General features: G+C 38.5%; 1 protein-coding gene across 1 annotated transcript in view; it reads left to right on the forward strand.

The window, feature by feature from the left end:
- The window catches only part of AMOTL1 (angiomotin like 1), a 229,816-nt gene that overhangs the window by 21,613 nt on the left and 182,845 nt on the right, over positions 1–25,358 (forward strand). The window contains exon 2 of the mRNA XM_021000598.2: positions 2,558–2,608. Within this exon, the coding sequence (XP_020856257.1) occupies positions 2,558–2,608 (51 nt within the window). The remainder of the gene's footprint in view (positions 1–2,557; positions 2,609–25,358) is intronic.

A 25,358-nucleotide genomic window follows, 5' to 3' on the forward strand; every position in this document is an offset into this window, starting at 1 on the left:
GTCAATTTTAGTTGGACTGGTCTCTGAATGATAGATACATTGGGGACCCCATTTGACACTTTTCCCATCTTGGCTACCAAAACTTGTGGTGCACTGACATAGTCTTAGTTTAAAAAAAATTGCATTACACTTTGTACATGACTGAGACTTCCCTCCTGCAAAGAACATCTCCTTGAAACAGAGAAAAACAGCTAAGCAAAACAAACTGACACATTGCTGATGTCTGACAGTAAACTCAGCATTCAGCACCCATAGTCTACCCTCTTCTTACCAAGAAGTGAGAAGTATATTTCATTTTTCATCCATGTAATTACCAATGTCATGGTAATTACATTAATATGAATTCTGATGATCCTAGTATTGTTTTCCTTTGCATTACTGTGGTCATTGTGTATGTTGTTCTCTTAGTTCTGGTTTCTATACTGCTTATCATTGTGTCTTATATTCATTCAATTAAATTCAATTCAACAAGTGTCTTATTAAGCATCTCCTATGTTCATGACACTCAGTGTCTTAGTGGCTGAGATTATAAAGGCAAAAATGGAAGCAGGGAGCTTGCATTCTTTATTATATTCAAGTTTTCTCAGGTTCTTCTGAATTCCTCCTATTTGCCATTTTCTATGGGATGACAGAATTCTATTACATTCATTGGCAAGACCCCTCTTCAGATTATCTTTTTGTTCATTCCCTAACTGAAAGAAGGACATTATTGAAGTTTCTCTTGGACTTTTTGATCATGGTTCAATATGGCATTCTTTTTAGAATACTACTGAAGTAAAGATGAAAGAGTTGGGCTCTTCCACACTTTTTATGCAGCCAGCTTGACCCAAAGTCCTTGAAAATCTCCATTACATTAATATAATGGTCAATGAGTACATACTTTGTTTCCAGTTTTTCATGACTCCAAAAAATGCTATTCTGAATATTTTGGTAATTTGGGACCCTTCCTTTTGTCTTTGACCTTCTTTAGATATACAGTTCTGGTTGTCATAATGAGGGTATTACTGGGCCAAATGATATGAACCACTGCCACAATATTTGATAACCCAGGAACATCTTCAAGGCACAATGAGTCATCAGAGTAGGACTTTAGTGGAATTTCATGTTTCATTCCTCTATTATTTTTACAATCTAAATTTGTAAAGCTGGTCCTTTAGTAATATTGTAGAAAGAGCACTGTACTGGATTCAAGAGCTAGTCCTAACTCCACTACTTCCTAGCTGGAAGGTTAAGTCAACCTAGTTGAATTCAATTCAACAAGTATCTTATTAAGCATCTCTTTGGTTCATGACACTGTCTTAGGGGCCGAGATTATACAGTCAAAAATGGAACCAAGGAGCTTACCTTTCTATATTACATTCAGGTCTTCTTGAATTCCTCCTATTTAGCATTTTCTATGGGATGATTGGATTCTATTACATTTATTGGCAAGACCCTTACCCAGTTTGACTTAACCTTCCTCGGCCTGTTGGCTCATCTGTAACTCAGAGATAACATGTTTTAAAATCAGAAAGCCTGGGCCAAAGGATCTCTTGAAGTCTCTTCCTACAGGAATAAGAATGTGTTGGCCTTCAAATTGTGTTCCAATATATGAGGGAGACAGCAAAGGTTTCTCCAGAGAGCCTCTTCACCCACAGCCCTGAAAGTCTTTCTCCTTTGGAAAGGTTGTGTGTGTAGTGTGGGGGCAGGAAAAAAAAAAAGAGGTTTTTCCTGAGCATAAAATAGGAAGACAGCCTTGTGTTACAGAACAAATGGGGTACTTTTTTTTTTAAATAAAAGGAATGGCTGTGTTTCTGTTACATAAATAATTAAAAAGGGGAAAAAAAGAGGAAGAAAACCCTGCGACAGGGTACTGGGAGGTAATAGCTAATGCATTTCCAGAACATGACTGCTGTGGTCGCCTAGCAACCAGGAGGAGGCGGGTCTGTGAGGCAAGAGGGGCTCCATCCCTCCATCTATCCCTCCCCACCTTCTTTCCCTCGTCACACTCAGGCGGGGGGGAATGTGTTTGTCTATATGTGTGAGTCCAGGTGGGCAGGTGATGTGGAATCTCACTGCTCACCCCACGCTCTGACGATATCCACTTGCTGAGGATGAAACTTTGGGGCTTTGGGAAGCTGGACGGTGTCATCGTGGAGCTCCTGGGTGGGATGTGAGGACTCCCGCCCCAAGCCAGCGGGCGAGAGGCAGATCACGAAGTAGTCAAGCTGCTGGATGCCCTACCCGGGGCTTGGCAAATCGACTCCTGGAAAGTTTGTAGAGACCAGAGGGGCAGGCAGGTAGTGTCTGTCTCCGCGGCAGGAGGATGCTTTGGTCTCTCCTCCGGCTGACCCGAAGTTTCACTGACAGGAGTCTGCTCCCGGGAATTCAGACTGCCCGAGCCAGGTGTGCCCTGGATAGCGGCAACCCAAAAGGCGGGGAAACCAGAGCTAGTTCTCGGCAGAGTCCAAAGGAGTTTTACTTATGCTCGCTTAACTGAGTCACCGACTGAATCACTGAGAGTCTTTCTGAGAAATTATTATTTTATTTGTATTTTCCTCTCTTCTTCCTCCTATAGACAATGAGTTTGCGGAATCCACAGCAGCGCAGTTCAACCCAGATAAGTTGGGTAAGTTAGTTCTTCCCTTGTCGGATGAAGGCATTGTCTTTTTCCTTCCTGTCTTTTAATTTCCCCTGGTTACCGACTCCAGAGCTCCCCCGAGGAAGCCAGACTCTGCGAGGATTCTGACGCCAGGTCATGAGTTGGGACTGAAGGGAATACTTTTCTATGTGTTGGCATGTCCGGTCCTTTATGTCAATCACATTGACTTAGCTCAGATATTTTCGTTGTGATGAGAATTAGCGTGTTTTCCTGGGCATGTAGCTTTTGTGGCTGAACTAAAGTGTCAGGGTTTGTGTGAGTGTGTGTACGTGTGTGTGTGTGTGTTTGTGTGTGTGTGTGTTTGTGTGTGTGTGTGTGTGTGTGTGTGTGTGTGTGTGTGTGTGCTAGAGACAATGCAAATGTTGCAGCTCTTTAGAGAATCCACTTCAAGCTCAACACAAAACAAACAAGAACTTCCTCTATGGTTGGCTTAGCCTGCCCTAGAAAGCAGGGACTGTCCGTGTCTTTTCTGTAGCTGCCTTACTGGGTACTTGCCCACTCTATAGGCAGGTATATGACCTATGGGCACTCATTAATTGGAGAGGAGTGGAGGAAGAGATCATAGGCTACAGTTTTAAAATACGTGTCTGGGAGCTGCAACCTTAAGTGATGTTCTTATGTTTTTCTCGGATGTCTTCCAGTAGCTTATTTCTCTTACTTGCGTTTGTCTCTGTGCCAGCCTTTTTTTTTTTTTGGCAGGAATTTGGTGTGGTGTCAAAAGCTGAGCCTTTCCCGTGTTAACTGCAAAGATATTTTCATTATCAGAGTCCCTAGTGGGTATTCTGGATGCCCTCTGCTACTCTAAATTGTGTGTGTGTGTGTGTGTGTGTGTGTGTTGTGTGTGTTGCCCTCCAGGAAACCTTAGCTGCTAACAAGCTGGGCTATTCAGAATATTCTCCCTACTCACTTATCATGAGTGTGAAAACCTTGCTTTCCGTGTCCACCCACTTCTTTTCAATCAGCCCCTTGCTCTATTAGAATGGTCTTTATTTATCCTGACATCACCCAGTGGAATCTCACTTCAGGGGATGATTTTCTAATCATTTCTCCAACAGCAAGGCACTCGAAACTCTAGAGTCAAAGCAGACATTTTGAGAAACCAGTACACAGTAGGATCTTACTGTATTCATTAACTGTGTCTGAGAAGTTGAGGATCAATCAAATGTTTACAAATTAAGTGATTTTTTTTACATGCCCAGGGAAAACATGCTTTTAAAGGAATATTTGGGGTAAATCCTTAGATGAAATAATCATCCTTGATCTTTTGTCTTTGGTTTGTATAACAAGGAGAATACCTATAGCCTTCTTTCAGAGCTATCGAGGAGAAAGGCTCAAGCCAGAGATTTTTCTGACACTGGGCAAATTGTGTTCATGCTAGAGAGTCCTATGGGGGAAAAGGGAAAGGTCCCTTGGGTAAGTATTAGATGTTCAGCCAATCTTTGATTATTAATCATTCCTGGTTGGGCTCTCCAGCTTGCAAAAAATAATTAATGTTTGTAAATTATAGGTAAGTATAATCAATGAGTGGGAGGGAAATTATTTACTCTGGGAAATGTGATGGTATTAGTGCTAGATTATCTGCATATAAACAATGATCTCCATAGTTGTGAGGTCCTAGGTCTGAGTTTCCTTGTGTTCCAGCTTCATCAAATCACTCTATATTGGTAAATACCAATGGAATTTAAAAAATAGGAGAGCTTTAAAGAATCATAGTTTACCCCCTGCATAGCTGGAGGCACCCCTCAATGGGAGTCCCTCCTCCCTCTCCCCAAATGAGGAGGGCCCTTCTAGCCATCTCCTCAGCAGTTCCTTTTGGGGAGAAGTTGAATTTCTACTGATAAGGATAGACTGGCAGGTACCCAGTTTTTCCCTCCCAAGGAGCTAGTGTTGTGTTGTAGTAGGGAATATAGTTTTAAAAAAGAAATTGCTGTGAACAAAGGCAGGACCTGATTGTTCTGTAACAAAAGCCACTGTCATATTATGTAACTAGTGAGTACCGGGTATTTTGATCATTTTCTCCATGTAGTGGCTGAGGGAATGATGGCTTTAAAGGGCCTATTCCCTCACCATCTCTACTCCCTCTCCCCAACAGTTCCATGATTCAATTCAATTCAACAAACATTTATTTTGCTTACTGTGTCCAAGCCACTGCTCTAGAGACTGGGAATGCAAAGAAACATCTTTACATTGGCTAGAGGCTGGTGGCCATACCTACAAGTGATTGAATGTTCCCTCAGGACCTGATCTGACATTTTGGGTACATTTCTTAGGCATTGTCCTCCCCTCCACATGCACCCACAAAGTGTCTTACTAGTAGCTGGCCAGCCTTCTAGCTGCTAGCAGCTGTTCTTCCTCAGTCTAGATTGGCTTAGACTCATCTCAGGTCAGAGCGTCAAAAAAAGATGAAGAAATCGTACCTTTTCTTTCATTGCTCAAGAACGCCTGCTTACATGCATTCTGGGGAGAACCAGATTGAATGTGCTAGGAAGGTTCTTGTAGTTCTGCCCAGTGATGGCTATAAGTTGTTATCGGGCTGACACTTCTCTGCAGACTATTTTTACTTCTGAAAACAAGTGCCCCTTGTGTGAGTACTAAATGTCTTTTGTGATGGTAGCAATTCAATTTAAAAAATTATTAAGTGCCTATTTCGATGCAAAGCACTGGGCTAGGTAGAAAAGAAACAAAAACCAGGGTAAAAAAGAGTCTTTTTCCTCAAGGAGCTTAAATTTAACAAGGGGAGGGAGAGGAGGTAATAACTAGATGGGTAGGAAAAAGATTTGATTACATAGCTATATTATATATACACGTACATAAATATATCTGTGTAGTATCTAATTTGGTACCTGTCTGGATATAGGCTTGAGGTAAAAGGTAAAGCCTAAAGAGGAAAAAAAAAACACTTTGTCTCTACTTTGGCACCCAAACTATGGAATGTGGGCCTTGCCAGCCAGGACCAACCACACCTTTTTCTCTTCCTACCAAGTAATACCTACTCCCTATTCATTGCCCTCAACTCCACCCCAGTGGTTGGGGTTGGGGGGTAAGGAGGAGTAAATGAGTCTGCATGTCCCAACAGCCCAACCTTGTCTAGATATCAAAATGATGCTCTGATTCATTTTTAGCCTAGGGTGAAAGAAGAAAAATTCCCATCCAATTTAGGACTGCCTTTTCAAAAATTTATAAAAGATTATTACTAATTAAAACCAAAAAGATTCTCTCTGTCTCTGTCTATCTCTCTGTCTCTGTCTCTCTTTAATCTCTCTCTCTCTCTCTCTCTCTCTCTCTCTCTCTCTCTCTCTCTCTCTCTCTCTTTCTCTCTGTATCTCTCTCAATTTGGCTTAGCCCCCAGGTAGGAGAAAGCCTGACAATTATTTATAGGGCTAGAACTATGGTCCTTTCTGTATCTCTCTATCAAAACCCCAAAACTGTTTGTGACTTCCTACTATAGCCCTCCTGTACTACACACAGATCAGCAGAAATAAAATTGATTGGTTTATCTAGCTGGCAAAAGAAATTCAAACCATTTAAACAGCAATTTAAAAAGCAATTTTACAGAAAAGAATATTCTTTGGAATCAGCAATTGTCCTACTCTGACATAGAGTGGGGCAGGAAGGGGAGACCACCACCACAGTCTGGTACATGTCCCATTCTGGCTACTGAAAACTGAGAGAGCTGCTGTGGGGTGTGTGTGTGTGTGTGTGTGTGTGTGTGTGTGTGTGTGGAGAAAGAGAGAGAGAAGAGAGATGATAAATGGATGATAGAGAAATAAATAGGTAAATGGATGATAGGTGATAGATAGACAGAAAGAAGGATGATAAATGCTGCTGTTGTTATTGCTCAGTCAATTCAGTTGTGTCCGACTCTTTGTGACCCCATTTGGGGTTTTCTTGGCAAAGATACTGAAATGATTTGCCATTTCCTTCTCCAGCTCATTTTGCAGATGAGGAACTGAGGCCAGTAGGGTTAAGTGACTTGTCCAAGGTCATACAGCTAGTAAGTGTCTGAGGCTATAGTTGAACTCAAGAAGATGAGTCTTCCTGACTCCAGGCTTGGTGCTCTATCCACTGTACCATTTAGCACTTGGATAATAAATAGATGGATGATTAGATGGGTGGATAGATAGATAGATAGATTTATAGGCAGCATTGTAGAGTGAAAAGGTCAAAGGATTTGAAGTCATAGAATCTGGGGCTAATTCTACCTGTATGACATTGGGCAAGTCATTTAACCTCTCAGTGCCTCAGTTTTCTCAAGTGTGAAATGAGGGGTTGGAGTAGATGATATCTAAGGTCCCTTTTGATTCTATGATCTTAACTTCAGTGATATTGTGAAAGAGTTATGTTGAAGATTTAAGCATAAGTCTTATCACCAGGGGACAGGGAGAGAGCTGAAAGGTTCCATTCTCAGGTGATAAGAACAATCATGCCAATGGCAACAGCAAGAACAAAAAAATGTGCAAAAGTAGCTACATGGTTCCCCGTTCCCCATGGTCTACCTCCACTTTGTTCTCCTTCCTTTACTCCCATCATGTCAGGCCAGACCTAACCAATAGAAATGGATGAGATCTGACTTATCAAGAACAAAGAGATGGGATAAAGGGGGAAAGATCTAAAGGTGTCCCTGCCTCTCAATAATTCTTCTGAAATGAGGGGCAGCTAGGTGGTGCAGTGGATAGAGCACTGGCCCTGAATTCAGGAGGACCTGAGTTCAAATCTGGCTTCAGACACTTGCTAGCTGTGTGACCCTGGGCGAGTCACTTAACCCCATTGCCTAGCCTCCCCCCCAAAAAAACCCACAAAAAACCCAAAACCAACAAACAAAAAATAATTCTTCTGAGATAGGAGTCTACTCTCATAATGGCACTGACTATTGGACTGAATCTTTTGCTGGAACTCACAAAGTTCCTCTCTATGGTTCTCTTCTTTGGCATATTTAGTGCCTTTTCTAGTTTTTTAAAAATATTTTTTATTTCATAAAATATTTCCCAGTTGCATGTAAAATTTTTAACATTCAATGTTTTAGAAATTTGAGTTCTAAATTCTCTTCCTTCCTTCCTTCCTTCCATCCCACCCCACTCCTTGAGAAAGCAAGCAATATGATATGTTATACATGTGAAGTCCTGCAAAACATGTTTCCATATTAGCCATATTGCAAAAGAAAACACAGACCAAAAAAAAAACTCCAAGAAAAATAAGGTAAAAACATTATACTTCAACCTGAAGTTGATGTACATGTTTTGAGAAATAAAATTTCCTCTTATTATTGCTTTGGCTGTATATCATAAATTTAGTATGTTGTTCCATTTGCTGTCATTCTCTTTAATGAAATTATTGGTTGTTTCTATGATTTGTTCTTTGACCCGCTTATTCTTTAGGATTAGATTAGTTATTTTCCAATGAATTTTTAATCATGCTTCCATAGTCCTTTATTGAATGTAATTTGTATTGCATTATAGTCTGAAAATGGTATATTTAATATTTCTGCTTTTCTGCATTTGGTTGTGAAGGTTTTATGCCTTAATACTTGGTTAATTTTTGTGAAGTTTTCATACAGCTGAGAAAAAAATATACTCCTTTCTATTCTCATTCAGTTTTCTCCAAAGGTTTATCATATCTAACTTTTCCTAGATTCTATACATCTCCTTAACTTCTTTCTTATTTATTCTATGATTAAATTTGTCTAACTCTGACAGGAGAAAGTTGAGGTCCCTCACTAGTATAGTTTTACTGTCTATTTCCTCTTGTAATTCATTTAACTTTTCCTTTAAGAACTTGGATGCTATGCCATTTGGTGCATATATATTTAGTGTTGCTATTACTTCATTGTCTATGGTATCTTATAACAAGATATAGTTTCCTTGCTTATCCCTTTTAATTAGGTCTATCTTTGCTTTTGCTTTGTCTGAGATCATAATGGCTAATTTACCTTTTTTACTTCAGCTGAAGTATAGTAGATTCTGTTCCAGCCCCTTATTTTAACTCTATGTGTGTCTTTGTCTTAAGTATGTTTCTTGTAAACAACATATTGTTAGATTCTGGTTTTTAATCCTCTCTGCTCTCTGTTTCCATTTTATGGGTAAGTTCATCCCATTCACATTCACTGTTTTGATTACTTTTTATTTCCTTCCATTTTCCCCTGTTCATCCTTCTTTCTGTCTTGTTGTACCCTGTTCCTCCTCAAATGTGTTTTATTTCTCACCACAGCCTCACCCAATTCATCTTCCCCTCTATTAGCTCTTCACTTTTCTTATCCCCTTCCCCTCCTACTTCCCTGTAAGGTAAGATAAATTTCTATACTCTACTGAATATGTGCTACTCCATTTTGAGCCAATTTTGATGAGAGTAAGATCCAAGCATTGCCTGCCACCCCGCCCAATCTTCCCTTCTACTTTAAAAGCTCTTCCTTTCACAACTCTTTTATGTGAGATAATTTACCCCATTCTACCTTCCCCTTCCCCTTCTCCCAGTGCATCCCTCTTTTTCATCCCTTAATTTTATTTTTTTAATATCATCCCTTCATAGTCATCTCACACCTTCTGTCTATGTATATACCTTCTAGCTGCCCTAATAATCATTAAGTTCTCAGAAGTTACAAGTATCTTCCCATGTAGGAATGTAAACAGTTTAATCTTTTCAAATATCTTATGATATCTGTTTCATGTTTACCTTTTTATGCTTTTCTTGAGTCTTAACTTTGAAATTGAAATTTTCTATTTAGCCCTGGTCTTTTCATCAGAAATTCTTGAAAGTGCTCTATTTCATTAAATATCCATTTCTCCCCCAAATTATTATATTTAGTTTTGCTAGGTGAGTCTTGGTTGTAATCCTAGCTCCTTTGCCCTCTGGAATATCATATTCCAAGCCCTTTGATCCTTTAATGTAGAAGCTGCTAAATCTTATTGTATCCTGACTGTGGCTCCACAGTATTTGAGTGGTTTCTGGCTGCTTGAAGCATTTTCTCTTTGACTTGGGAACTCTGAAATTTGGCCATAATATTCCTGGGAATTTTCATTTTGGGATCTCTTTCAAGTGGTGATAGGCAGATTTTTTCAACTTCTATTTTCCCCTCGGGTTCTAGGATATCAGGGCAATTTTCCTTGATAATTTCTTAAAATATAGTGTCAAGTAGTCCATTAATTCTTAAATTATCTCTCCTTGGCCTATTTTCCAGGAGTTTGTTTTTCTGATGATATATTTCACATTTTCTTCTATCTTTTAATTCTTTTGATTTTGTTTTATTGTTTCTTGGTGTTTCATGAAGTCATTAGCTTCCAGCTGTCCAATTCTAATTTTTAAGGAATTATTTTCTTTAGTTAGATTTTTGCACCTTTTTTCATTTGATTAATTCTACTTTTTAAGAAGTTATTTTCATCAGTGAATTTGTGTACCTCTTTTTCCATTTGTCCAATTCTGTTTTTTATGGTGTTATTTTCTTCAGCATTTTTATGCCTCTTTTTTTTACCAAGCTGTTAATTGTATTTTAATAATTTTCTTCCTTTTCTCTTATTTATATACCTAATTTTTTCTACCACTTTGATTTTGAAAATAATTTTTAGCTCTTCGAGGAATTCTTATTGGACTTGTGTCCAACTATTGTTTTTCTTGAGGCTTTGCTTGGAGCTGTTTTGACTTTATTGTATTCTTCTGAGTTTGTATCTTTCCTGTCACCATAGATTTTTTTATGGTTGGGTTCTTTTTTTGTTTTTTCATTTTTCAACAATATTCCTAATTTTGAACTTTATGTTAAAGTTGGGCTCTGTTCCTGTCATGGAGAGTGGGGAAAGACACTGTCTCAAGCTTTAGGCCTTTTTTTTGCACTGTTGTTTTCAGAGCTAGTTCTGGGGGCTTGGAAGTTTTCTGTGCTTCCAAGGTTGTATGATCTGGGGATAGGTATGGTCACTGCTGTCCTGGTCTGTACTCTGCTCTTTACCCTGGAAGGGCCCCTGATCTCTTGGGATTACAATAAGTACAGCTCCTCAGGACCCTTACTCCCTTGGGACCAAAAGTGGTACTGTTTCTTAGGATTCCCACTCCCTCTTGACCAAAACTGCTCCTTTCTGCCCTTGAACTATGACCCAGAAGTGGTATAGGCAATGGAGCTGTCAAACAGTATCTGGTCAGTCCTATGCCCAGCGGTGGTACAGGGAGGGTCCGTTGTAATTTCTTTCTGACCAGTTGCCAGGTCCCCATCACTGTCTCTGGCTTGAGAGCTCCTGAAGCTTCTGCTGCTTTGTTACCATCACCCAGTCCCCCCACTGGTGTTTCATCCACATGGGCTCCAAGTCAGCCTCCACTCCTGGGTCATAGACCTCTCTTTCTGATGTCCTAAGGTGTCTTGGGGTAAAAGAATGTTTCACCCTGACCTTTTGTTGCCTCTGCCACCGCAGAATTTGAGTTGAGGTTGTTTGGAGAGGAATCCTGGGAGAGCTTGACTGAGTGCTTGTTCTATTCTGCTATCTTGCTTCCACCCCCAGAAATCCTAGTTCCTTTTTTCCATGTTTTGCTCACTTAAGTTCCCCTGTTCTTTTGGTCATATGAGATGGTTTGCTTTCCTACCACACAGTGATGAAGGAACTGACAATCAGGAGTTCCCAAAGTTCAGCTGCCTGTCCAATTCCATCAAACCCTGTGAGCTGTCCTCTGTATGAGGAATGAGGGAAGATTGTTTCCCATGAGAATATTTGCTCTTGGAAAGTTACCCAAGCTTGCTTCCAATGGGACCAGATATACCATGAGAAAAGCTATTCCTGACCTCCTTGTTCTGGGAGAGAGCAAGCCCTTCATTAGAGTGAAGACTAACATAGCATTTGTATAACTTCTTTAAAAATAAGGGGGGAAAGTGTGTGCCAACTTTGTTAAGGATATGATTTCACTGAAGCTCTGGAATAGTTTTGAATTTGTTTAATTAGAGTGCGTAATAAGCTCAGTTTCTCCCACCAGGTGGCATCCTTCTTTAATGTTTGTGGAACACTACGGGTAGCCTCCCCTGCACCCGGAAGGCCAGGCTAATTTTGTGATGCCAGGTCATTGGGTGGAGCTTGAAAGGCCAAGGGAAAGCTAGGAGGAATTGATGATAGATATTCTGGATGCAGGAAGGAGGTGGGACAGCAGGATATTTGTATTGTCCACCCATCCTTCGTCCTCTAAAGTATGAGCCACCCTTCAGGCCATTGGACAGATGCCCAGATACCTCCAAGGGCAGTCCAATTCTGTAGAAAGATTCTGCTCTTGTTATGTAGGCTGTGATAATAACATTGAGCTTTCTCATGAGTGGTATCTGCAGAGCATGGTGCTGTGGGAAAAGAGCTGAATTTGGGGTCATAAGAACTTGAGTTCTAGTCCCAGCTTTGCCACAAACTACTTTTGTGACCTTGGACACGTCACTTAACTCATCTGCAAAATTATGGAGTTGGATTAAATAACCTCTAAGATCCCCTTAAACTACAGCTATATGGTCATATAATGCCAATGTTAGTCAGGAAGTTCAAGGCTGGTGAATGGGATCCCTCCTTACCTTATACCATTCCTCTGCTCAAACTTTTCAGTGACTTCCTGTTGCCCAATAGAGAAAGTATAAATATCTCTGCTTGGCATTTGAGGTAATTCACAATCATGTACCAACATACTTTTCCAACTTTGTCTCACACCACTCTCTTCATTATACTTGGCATTCTAGCCAAATTGGATGACTCACTGACCCCCTATATGTGCCCTGTATTTTCCCACATCCAAGCTTTGTTCATTCTACTCCCCAAGGTCAATGGTATGCCATCCAGGAAGCCCTCAGACCTGACACAGCACATTGTTTGTAGCTCTCTTAGGCCTTTATGTGTTGGTTTGTATTATAATTGTTCATGTAGGTGTCATTTCCCCTATCTGGTCTAGAAACTCTTTAAAGTGAGGGAGTCTGTCTTAGCTAAACCTTGCCAGAACTTGGCACAGTGTTTTACACACAACTGATACTTCATAAAATTTTAAAATTTAATTGAAACCCCAAAGAGGCATGGAAAGCTAAGACAAATCACTCATTTTTTTAACCCTGCATTTATACAGGTGAAGATCAACATCATACAATTTTTATTTGGAAAGGACTTCAGAGTTTTCTAGTCCAGGCTCCTCATTTACAGATGAGGAAGCTAAAACCCTGGTAGTGATTAAGTCAGGCAGGTAGTTAATCTTGGACTGAGAGCCTGATCTTCTGACTGAATGTAGGACTCTTTCCTTTGCATTACACTTAGGAAACCACATCCTGAGGAAGCTTTGGGAGAAGGGAAAATGAGCTAGACTGATATATTTAATTAGATTTGAAGGGGCACCAAGAGGACTGCCTATCCAAAAGCAGCCCTTCCATTGCCCAGTCAGTGACTGACATCCTCAACAATTAGTATTACTCAATATTTAGTATTACTCTTCTGACTTAAAGCACCTGGTTTTCTGAAAATTAAATGCTGTTGCTCTATGCTGAGAAGATTAAGGCATTAGCCAATTAACAGTTGAGCACTGAACCTGGGAATTAAGAGTTTCAGTTCTGTCACCAACTTGTGTGACCCATTAGCAAGCACTCAAATAATCTAATCCATAAAATGGGAAAAACAATGTTTTCCCTGCATGCCTCATAGGAAGGTTGTAAGAATTAACGGTGATGAGAGAGAAAGCTAAGAATGCAAGGTGTCTTATTACACATCAGCACTGGTTAATTTATCAAATTAGCTCTTTATAAGAAACTGGCACAGTTTGATCTTACAGAGGGCAAGGGATGTACCATGGGATGATACTGGGGAAGATAATCTTGGGTAGAGTTTGAGGTTCTGGAGGGGGAGGGGACTCTGTGGAGTGAGGGGGCAGAACAAAGTTGCCAAATGTTGAAGGGGGAAAGGTGGAAGAAGAGAAGAGGAAGTCCAAGTGGAACAGTGCTTAGCTTTGCACACATCATGTTAACCTAGGACCAGCCTTGGTAATGGAGAATCTCTTGGCTAATAGACCCCTATTTTTCCCCTGGGAATTACAGACTAGGTGGTTGATTCAATTGTGGATCGATGGCTCTCTTCTGCTTGAAGGGATGTGAACACATTTGTCAAATGAGAGGGGTTAGACTAGGTAATCTGTTAGGTCTCTTCTAGCTCTATGGCTCAGTGGAGAGAGAGAGATTTGGAATCAAAGAACCTAGGCTCAAATCCCAATTCTGTCACTTAAACCTGCATGACCTTAGACAAATTACCTAAGTTCTCTGGGCCTCAATTTTCTCATCAATAAAATGGGGGTGTTGGACCTCTGAGGTTCTTTCCAGTTCTAAATGTATGATCCTAGCATAACAAAATGGATATTTTATACACAGCTCTAACATGCGCCACCCACTTTATATTCATTACTATGTGTTCCCTAAGGTCTATAGCCCTCTAAATGAGCTGTCACTCCTGAAACCATTCTGTACCTACCACAGGCAAGTAACTTAACCTCCTTGGGCCTCAGTTTCCTCATCTGTAGGAATGAGGGCTTTGGACTCAATGGCATTTGAGATTTCTTCCAGTTTTAGAGCTTTGATCCTATGGACTTGTTCCTTGGGGCCTGGGCCAAGACTGAACTGGCCTCCAGAGGTGGGGAAGGTAAGGAATCATTCATCCAGATGTTTATCCAGTGTACAATGGTATCTTTTCTTTTTTTAATCAACATTTAAAAAAATAGTATTTTATTTTTTCCAATTACATGTAAAGATAATTTTTTACATTTTTTTTAAAACAAAATTTTGAGTTCTAAATTTTTTCCCTCTTCCCTAAGATGGTAGGCAATTTTATATAGGTTATATATGTGCAATCATGTAAAACATATTTCCATATTAGTTATGTGGTGAGAGAAGAAAGAGAACAAAAGGAAAAAAAACACAAAAAAGTGAAAACAGTATGTTTGATCTGCATTGAGATTCCATGAATTCTTTCTCTGGATGTGGACAGAATTTTTCATTATGAGTCTTTTGGAATTGTCTTGGATCATTGTATTGCTGAGAAGAGCTAAGTCAATCAAAGTTGATCATCACACAATGTCTCTGGTCTTGCGTCCAACACAATACAATGGTTCTGTTCACTTCACTTTGCATTAGTTCACATAAGGCTTTTCTGAAATCAGCCCATTCATCATTTCTTATAGCACAATAGTATTCCATTACATCTCTATGCCACAACTTGCTCAGCCATTCCCCAATTGATGGGCATCCCCTCAATTTCCAATTCTTTGCCATCACAAAAAGAGCTGCTATAAATATTTTTACTTTATTTTTATTCATTAATTAATTTTAAACTTGAATACATAATAAGAAAAAGAAACATTATAAACTAAATATTAAAATTTAAATACAAAATAAGAAAAAATCATTGCCATGTGCACAGCATAATGTAAGAGGATTCAAAGTATACAGAAATAAATTTCCATTTCAAGAAAGCCTATATAACAAATACTATTGTATTCAGAGCTGTCCATCTTTTCTTTGCTTCCTTGTAGGTTGTACTTTTTACTTGGTTCTTTCCCCCCCCCTTTCTCCTCCTCCTCTCCCCCAAGTAGGTACAATTAAGCTCAGATATTTTATATACACACACAAATACATATACATACATTTACATGCATATTCATATATACATACATACATATACTTATAAACATACATACATATATACATACAAAGATATATACCTGCATGTACACATACATAAGTACACTTACATACACATACATATATTTAGATATCTATAATCATACCATATCTGGACATGCACATTCATATCCATCTGTGTAAGACTGTACTACACTTATTTGTCCATGTTTCTCTGAGGATGGATAACCTCTTTCATCATAAATCTGAGTCTTATTTTTCTAAGTCCAGCAACTCATCATTTCCTACACAAAAGCAATATTCCAACCTTGTACTGTCCAGTTATTTTAAATAATCTAAAAATATTGATTAAAATGTAGTTTCCCTATTTTCTCTTATGATTAAATCTATTTTACCTTTAATTGTGTGAGATCCTGATTACTACCCTTGCTTTTTTTGCCCTGATAAATTCTACTCCTGATCTTTAGTTTATGTTTGTGTGTATCTCTTACTTCCTATCCCTCCTAACTCCTCTACTTTACTTCTATCTACTACCTTGACCTCCTATTACTTAACCTACTCCCCTCCTAGGATCCTTCCCTTACCCTCCCATTCCAGTTAATCTAAATAGCTTCTTATTACCCCCTTATCCTATTCCTTCACTTTCCTCTCTAAAAATCTCTACCTTATCCTCTCTTCCCTCCTTATCCCCTTAGCCTTTTATTTCATTCTGAATTTAGAAGACTTTTACATCTATGTATGTATGTATGTATGCATGCATGCATGTATATATGTATGTATGTATGGTTCCATCTTAAACCCATTCCCAATGAAAGTAGGGTTCCAGAACCAGCAGCTGTCTTCTCCCATCTAATTCCTCTGTGTCAGTTCTTCCTCCTGAACCTCATGTGTATAAAATAATTACCCTTTTTACCTGTTCCTAAACAGTTTTACTTTTTAAAATCAGATCATACTCAGGTCTACCTCCATCTTTCTTATGAGCTACTCAATTACTAATAACAATCTGAGACATATGTTTTACATTCTCTCATATACAAGGTAAACTATCTGTCCTTATTGAGTCCCTTGTAGTTAGTCTTTGACAGTTACCTTATCTATTTCTCTTGTATCTCATATGTCAAATTTTCTATTAAGTTCAGTTTATTTAAACAAAATTCTAAAAGTCTGACAATTCATGAAATATCCATTTTTTTTTGTTCAGGTTTATGCTTAACTTTTCTGGGTATGATATTTTTGGCTACAACCCCAGTTCTTTTGCTCTTCAAATATATAGTGTTCCAAGACCTGCAGTCTTTTAGTGGCACTGCTAATAGGTTTTGTGTGATTCTAATTGTGGCACTGCCATATTTAAGTTATTTTTTTCTTTTTTTTCCTCTTTATTTATTTTTAGTTTTCAAAATTCACTTCCACAAGATTTTGAGTTCCAAATTTTCTCCTCATCTTGTCCCTCCCCCACCCCAAGATGAGTGCATTCTGAATACCCCTCCCCCTAATCTACCCTCCCTTCTATCTCCCTCCCTTCTCTTATCCCTTTACCCTTCTATTTTTAAGTTGCCTTTTCTTGTTGCTTGTAATATTTTATCCTTGAACTGGGGGTTTCAGAATTTGACTGTGATATTCCCATAGGTTTTCCTTATAAAATCTCTTTCAGGTAATGATTGGTCAATTTTTCTATTTCTATGTTCCCCTTTTTTTCTAATGCTTCAAGACAATTTTCTTTAATTATTTCTTGTATTATTGTATCAAGATTTTTTTTAATTGTAGCTTTCAGGTAGTCCAATTATTCCTATGTTTTCTCTTCTTGATCTTGACACTGTCCAGGAAGTGAAAGTTCCTATGGCTGGGGCTGAAGCTACCTCTTAACCCAGCTGGCCTCAGGGCTTGCTGTTTCAACGAAACTAGCCTGGAGTTGTTTATTCTTCATAGGGACCAAACCTTGGTCCTGGAATTTTTTTTTCAGATCTTCTGCAATTGCTCCAGGAGGACCCCTTGTTCTCCAACTCTTGTTCATTTTTACTGCTCTTATGTTTGCCATGAGGTGCTATTTTACCTTGTTTGTGGGGGAATCTGGAGAGCTTGGAATTTTCTGACCTACTTCACCATCTTCCCAGAATTCTCTCCTTTTCCCTTTTTTATGATCTCTTTTGGAGACAGACCTAGAATTGGTATTGCTGGATCAAAAGATATGCACAGTTTGATTGCCCTATGGGCATAGTGCCAAATTGCTCTCCAGAATGGTTAGATCACACTGGTACCTTTTCAACTTAATAATGGTTAGTGTCCCCTTGAGAAACTTTCACAAACCATGTCTGAAATAGGAACCAGCAAGATCCCTGCTGTGTTTTCCCAGTTCTGCATCTTGCTGTCTTGGAATTTCTGCACTCTGGATCTTCTTACTATTTTCTTCATGTATCAGTGATTATTAACAAAAGAACATTTTACCCATATTTGCAGCTATCCACAATTTGGATACCACTGGAAACCATCACCTTTGGGAGGAAATTCAAAGTTCAGTAGCATGTAGGTGATAGTTACTATTTGTCCTTCATGCTTGGAATGTTGAGGTCAAGGTACAGTGTGTTCAACTGTAGCTGGTTAGTCCAATGTGAGCTCAGAAGACTCTACTACAGGTTGGGCACAAATATCCTTTGGAACATTTGGGATGGAGATATCTCTACATTTGCACACCTGACGTTTCCTTTGTGCTTCTAAGGTTTCGCTTTGCTCATAGAGGATGATACCTTCTTTGATTCAGGCATGCCATACAAGGCAGCTCCTGTGCCAGTCTACCAGCACAATGCCAGAAAATTGAACCACTTCCACTTGAATTGTCATAAAAGATTCTGAAGATTAATATAAAGTATTGGACCTTGATGACCTCTCTCAAGGTAGATGAAAGTAGATAGAGATAGATGGGCTTCTCGAGAAGCCTGTTCTCTGATTTTGAGATCCAGCCCTAAAACAGAGAATAGTACTGGAAATATCCTAGAAAGGAAAATGCTCTCTGCCTTGGGCTATATGGGACAAAAGGGAAGCTGGTTATATCCTTGGTTAACAAAACCAAGGAAGGGGAAGCAGAAGAAGTAGAATCTGGTGAAATAAGACAAAAGAAAATAGCAAAGAAAATCCACAGGCCCAGACTAGCACGTTTTCCATTTTTTAAAGATAGGTTGCCAGTGGAAATCTTTTGACACTGTCTCCATCTTTCCTGAATGTTAACATGCGTGACAATCTATGCAAATGTTCACATTTAGTCATTTCTGCAGCCCTGTGCACATTTAGAGAGCTGTATAAATAACCACAGAACTTTGCTGGAGCAGCCAGGCTACCCTGATTATAGTTTCTGGGACACTTTCTAACTGCATGACCTGGAATAAATCCTGTTTGATTTGGGTTGTGTAGGAGAAGCACAAACTTGCCTAGTTATTCAGCTAAGCAAGCAGACATATTCAGTTCTCTCTTGCTTTCTCTCTTCCCCCTTCCTTCTCTTTCTCCCCTCTCCTGCCTTTTCCTTCCACTTTCTCTTCCTCCTCCTCTCTCTTCCTTCTGTCTCTTTGAATTGGAAGGGGCCCAGAGAAGCCAGTGCTCAGCTTCCCAGAGTCCTGTGCCAGAAAGTAAAACAGGTCAAATTATTAAAAAGAAGAAAAATGAGTGCTTCTTGGCAAAATAGGGAAAACAGATGTGAAGGTATGGCTTTGCTATCTCCAATAGCCTCCACTGTCTGCTGAATTGCACCCTGTATGGGGCTGGATAAATATGAGCCTCTGTCACCATAGCAAGGGCTTGTAGTTAATTTAATGCCATCATATTTTGGGGGGAGCCTAAATTCGCTTCTCCTGTGACCCTCCTTCCATAAACCCCAAATCTGAAAAAAATTATTGACCATCTGGTAACATGATTTATTTTTTAACACCTTCCCAAATGGATTTTTCAGGGCTAGTGAAGGAGAAGAGTGGACATTGAAGCCAGATATATGGTTTCACATAATATAAAGCATTTCACTGAAATTCACTTTATTAGTGTGTTGCCTTGAGGGTGGAGCCTACTCTGAAATAAATCCTGCATAAGACACAGATGGGGCCTTTGATTAGGAATTGCTGTGGGAATTCCTTACATCTGGTGGGGCAGCACAAATGGTTAGAGGTGCTATTCTCCTTCTAATATTTTGTTATTTATTGACTAGAGTGACTATAAAGAAATGTCCACTTCCCTAGTGCAGCCTCAGACATTGGCTAGGTAGTTCTGTGACTCTCATGTTAAAAAATACTTGGAAGTTTGCCCTAAAAGTAGGGTTCTTCTACACAATATGATATAATATCTTCTATTATGTATCTTCTATATAATATTGGAAAGTCATCCAATCCCCAAACTATGTTGGGTTATTTATCTTTTTAATATTGTAATATCATTTTTTAAAAGTGCTCAGCACAGTGCCTGGCACATAATAGCCACTGTGTAAATGTTTATTCCTTCTCCTCCTCCTAGCCACCTCTTTTCCCTTATTGGAAGGAGTTTACTCATTGGGAGTCATAGCTACATTAGCTAGCATTTGTTTAGCACTTTAGGATTCACCAAGTGCTTTACCTGTGCTTTCTCATTTAATCCTCACAACAACCCTGTGAAGTAGGTGCTATTATTATCCCCCCACCCCACCCCAGCAGAGGTAACTGAGGCAGGAAGAGGTTAACTGACTTTCCCAAAGTCATACCACTAGTAAATGTCTGAGGTCAGATTCAAACCGAGGTCTTCCTGACTCTTAAGTCCACAACTCCTTCCAGCATTCTATTCACTGCACCACTTAGCTCCCAATACCAATGAAATCCCAAGTCCAGTCCTATTACATGTCATCAGTAGGATGTAAACTCCTTGAAGACAGTAATTGTTTTTCATTTTTTGCCTTTGTATCCTCAGGTTCCCTACCCCTGATAACCCAATGCCTTGCATATAGTAGAAAATAAATATTTACTTAAATTGAGTTGAGAACCCCTTTGCCTGTTACCCTTACTATGAAGGCGCTGGTGCTAGGGGTATCTAGGACCATATGTAAGAGATGAGAATTTTATCCATTTGTTCTCCACATCTTGGGCTTTTGTAGTTATTTATTATTTCAATTCAAGTTTTATAGGAGTTATCATGCTTCTGAATTATATCATCTAGGACTCTTCCCTGGAAGATATTACTTTGGGTTTCTGTATAATGAACCAATCAGTATTTACTGAGTGTGTCCTTGTGCCCTGCACAAGGGGCTGTGGGGGATAAAGGAGATACAGAACTCATGAGAGACTTTAACTCTAATTGAAAGGACAAGACTAACCTACATGGAAGAGAACAAATAGAAAACAGTATGAGCCACTGTATGCTCAAGTGCTAAATTGTGTGGTACAGATGATTCATGCTCTAAAAGTTCATTTAAGGGGCAGTCAAGGACAATTGTAGCTGAAGTTTTGAGGAGGGAATCAGACTTTATTTGGGCCTTAAGGATGGGTGAGATTTGTTTGGACAAAAGGAAGGGAAGGAAAGCATTCTGGGTAGGAGTGACTGGGGCAAAGGTTGGGGAAACTTTTTGAGCAAAGACATGAGAGTGAGCATGTATCAGTAGGGGACCATTGGACTAGAGCAAAGGATGTGTGCTGGGGAGTAGCTGCAAAAAGCCAAAGGAAAAAAGATAAGGGATCCTATTTCTCAATCGTGTCAGTGAACAGTGACTTTTTTCTTATACGTAGAAGTCTCCAATCTGAGATTCTTTGAGCCCTCATTTTAATTCATCTTAATATTTCCAGCAATATGAGAGATGAGTAAGTGGTCTCTCCTTTGTTACTGGGACTCAATCCTCACTTGTTTTTTTTTGTTGTTGTTGTTTTTTTGGTGAGGCAGTTGGGATTAAGTAACTTGCCCGGAGTCACACAGCTAGTGAGCGTTATGTGTCTGAGGTCGGATTTGAACCCCCAATCCTCACTTGTTAAAAAACAACAACAGTAACAACAGCAACAAAAAACAACTCATCTTGTTCTTTGTTGCACTGTTTTATAATTTTAACTTTTGGTGCTTTGACGATTACTGTTTTATAATTTAATTTAACAGGCATCTATATATAACATATCTCAAAACCATATGGTACTGGTTAAAAATACGAAAGTAGATAAGGAAGAATCAGGAATAATTTAACTCAGTAACGCAGTGTTTGATAAATGAGAATGTAAATTATTTGGGGAAGAACTTTCTCTTTATAAAGAATTGCTGGGAAAACTTAAGTTTGTTAGAATTTAGGTTTAGAAAAATGTCTTCTACCATTCATGACAATAATATAAAAATAGATATGCAACCTAAATATTAAAGGTCACATCACGAAAAATGAGAAAAGAGCAAGGGAAGCTATCTTTCATAGCCCTATGGCTATGAAAAGTCTGTGGTGAGAGTTCTTAACCAAACAAAGGATATAGGCAATCACAAAAGATAAAACAGGCATTTCAAATTACATGATATTGGAAAGGTTTTGTATTCCTACTCCAAACAAAAACAAACAAACAAATAAAAACCAAAACAGATCAAGACAGGAAGGGAAGCTATCAATTGAGAATTAAGTCTTTGCATCAAGTATCTCTGATAAGTGCTTGTTATCCAAGACATATATCCAAGATATATAAATATACAAATATTTAAGATCTAGAGCTATTCCCCAATGAGCCAAAGGATAAGAACAAACATTTCCCAAAAAAAGAACTGCAAACTATGAACAACCTTATAAAATTGCTGCATGTCATTAATGAGAAAACAAATTAACACAGGTTTCATTTTACACCAAACAAATTAGAAAAGAGAGCAAAAGTAGGGAATTATCAATGATAGAGAAGCTGGGGGAAGACAAACACTCAAAAATGCTATTGGTAGATCTGTGAATTGGTCCAGCCATTTTGGAAGACCATTTGGAATTAGACTAAGAAAATGACTTATATGTCTATACCCTTTGACCCAGAGATCCTACTGCTAGACATATACCCTAGGGAGGTCAAAGATAGGAAGAAAGGCTCCATATATGCCACAAAATTCACAGTGGCACTTTTTGTGCTAGCAAAAAGATAAAAACAAAATAGAGGCCTAATGACTGGGGAATGACTAAACAAATTGTAGCTCTGAAGATAATGGAATGCTACTACTTCGTAAAAAAAAAAAACTAGAGAAGATCTATATGAACTGATGCAAAGTAAAGTCAAGTACAACCAGGAAAACAGTATACTCAATGATTACACCAGTGTAAATTAAAATAGCAACAATAAAACCCAACAAGACTGAATGCTTTGTAATTATAATGATCAAGTTTAGCTTTAAAGAAGAAACGAGAAAATGCATCTCCTCGAGGTGAAGGACTGTGGATGTGGAACATTCCCTATGACATCATTGGTTAATTTTGCTGGACAGCTTTTCTTCTTTTTAACTTTCTTCATTGTACAGGTTCATTTGTTGGCAGGGCTGGGGAGGTATATTTAGAAATTGAGGTCATGTAAAGACAAAAGATATCAACAAAAATTTTTAAATGAAAAAGAAAACTTCTCCAGCCTCAGACACTTAACTAGTTACATGACCCTGAGCAAATCACTTAACCCGGATTACCTCCAAAAAAAAGAAAATTCTTCTTGAACTATGGAATGACATGGCTTGACTTGTGAGTTAGGAATATCAGTTTAGCAGCTATTTGAATTACAGAGATGAGATCAATTAAGAGGCTATTGAAGTTATCCAAATGAGAAGAGATGAAGGCCTGAACTAGGGCAACTGTGGTGTGAGTAGAGAGAAGGTGGGGAATGTGAAAGATGCTGAGGAACTACAGTTAGCAAGACTCGGTAGCTAATTGGATATACGTAGGTGAGGGAGAGTGAAAAATTGAGGATGGCTTCCGGGTTTTAAACCTGGATAACTGGAAGAATGGTGGCAGCTGTGACAATTTAGGGGATTAAGAGGAGAAGTGAGTTTATGGCGAAAGATGAATTCTGCTTAGATTGTGTTATGCTTGAGATGGCTAAGGGATGTTCAGGCGAAGATGACCAGCAGACAATTCATGATGTAGGACTGGAACTTGAGAGAGATAACCACTAGATCTGTGGTTTGGGGAATCAGTTGCATAGAGAGGAGAGCTGAATCTTGAGACCTTATGAGATTACTGAGAGATATTATAGTGAGAGAAAAGGAAAGGGCCCAGGACAGAACCTTGGTGTACACCCACACATGTCAAGGGGAAGAAGAGGCTAAGCATAGGAGTGGTAATATGGATAATTATCCTCTAGAAGAAACGGAGGATTGATCAGACAGATAAGATGAGAGAAGCACAACAAAGTAATGTCACAGATATCCAGGGAGCAGAGAATATACATAAAGAGAGAACGGACAACAGTGTCAGATGTCAACAAGAGGACCAAGGAAATGTCATTAGATTTAACAATAACATAACTGGTAATCTTGGAGAGGGCAATTTCAATCATATGATGGGGATAAGAGGCAAATTTCAAGACTTTAAGGAATGAGTAGGAGGTGAGAAAGTAGAGGCAATGAATAGACAGATTTTTTAAAAATAGGAATTTAGCTGTTAAAGGGAAGAAAAAAGCATATGACTATAACTTGAGGGAACAGTAGGACCCTGTGAAGGCTTTTTGGGACAGGGAAATTTTGGGCATATCTGTAGACAAGAAGGAAGAAGCTAGTGGATAAAGAGAGGTTGAAAATTAGGGAATGATAGAGGATAATGGAAGGGGCTAACTTCTATAGAAGAGGAGAAGAGATAGTGTTAGGGGCAAAGGAAGAAAAGAATATTCTTTGACACATTTTAATTTTTCCTTTGAGGCTGAGGCTTGTCATTTTTCCCATCTCAGTTCTTCCCATTCTCTCTTTTCATTTTACTCTCCCACAGTACCCACTTTAATTAAAAGACTAAAAGATTTACTATCTCTTCTCTGTTCATCTATAAGGTAAGTTGGGAGTTGCTTCTTCTTCCCACCACTCAAGTAAACTTTCAATGTGTTATCCTCCCTACACAGGTTATTGAATTATTTCTAGGGAAGTGTGGAAGTTCATTCAAATAACATTAATTCGGTTCTCCCTCTTAAATTTTTAGTTCCTTAGTTGCTTTTTGGCCTGTGATGATTCCTCTTTGTTTCTCTTTTAATCATCAGTATAATTTCTTTTTTTTTTTTTTTAACAATAGCCTATAAACATAAGGGAATTTATTTCAGTGTTTGGTCTTTTTAAAAATAGATATACTCACCCTTTTAATTTTTATCTTATTTAGAGTCATTGTGACCTGAATGTTCTTTTCAGTTCTTTTTGTGTATATATACATATCTATCTCTCTATCTATTTATCTATCTTTTGGCATAGGCTATAATATTCCATTCTTTTCTCTGATTTATTGTGGCTGTAGAGTAATCCTGAATTATTTCAATTGACATTCTTTCATAGATGAAGAAATAGGGGTAGGGCTATGGATGTCTATCCTGCAGAGGAGTTTCATGTGCAAATTTTTCTTTGGAGGTGATACATGATTTTGATCAGTACTTTGTTGTATGAATTTAAAGGTTCAGGATATTTTTTCCTCATATTATTTCTTACAACATTTTAAAATATCCAGATTTTAAAAAATTATCATGTTCTTCTGGGAGACCTATAATCTTATTATCTCTGAACATCATATCTTCAAGGCTAATCTCTTTGACTTATATAGTATTCATGTTCTCTTTCAAAATTAATGTCTTTTTATTCTCATCTCCCAAATTTTCTTCTATATTTTTTGAATTCTAAATCTTTCATTTTCTTTTTCAGTATCTATACTGATTTTGGGGGATTTTCATCTCAGATGTTTTATCTAAATTTTATGCTCTGTTAATCTTGGTTAATTCCACTTTGAGAGCTCAAATTTCTTCACCAATTTCCATAATGATGTCTACTTTTAGAAGTTGTATTTCTCTTTTAAACTCTTCTGGAATTTCTGTATTGTATGATCATTGTGGTATCCATAGAATTTTCTTTTTCACTGGGGATTTTTCTTAAATTTTCTTTGTATAGCATAATATTTATGCACTATATTCTGGTCCATAAATTTTATTTTTACTCATTTTTTTCTTCTATCGC

Source organism: Phascolarctos cinereus, unplaced genomic scaffold (assembly GCF_003287225.1).
Source record: "Phascolarctos cinereus isolate Bilbo 61053 unplaced genomic scaffold, phaCin_HiC Scaffold_726;HRSCAF=1367, whole genome shotgun sequence".
Classification (NCBI taxonomy): Eukaryota; Metazoa; Chordata; class Mammalia; order Diprotodontia; family Phascolarctidae; genus Phascolarctos; species Phascolarctos cinereus.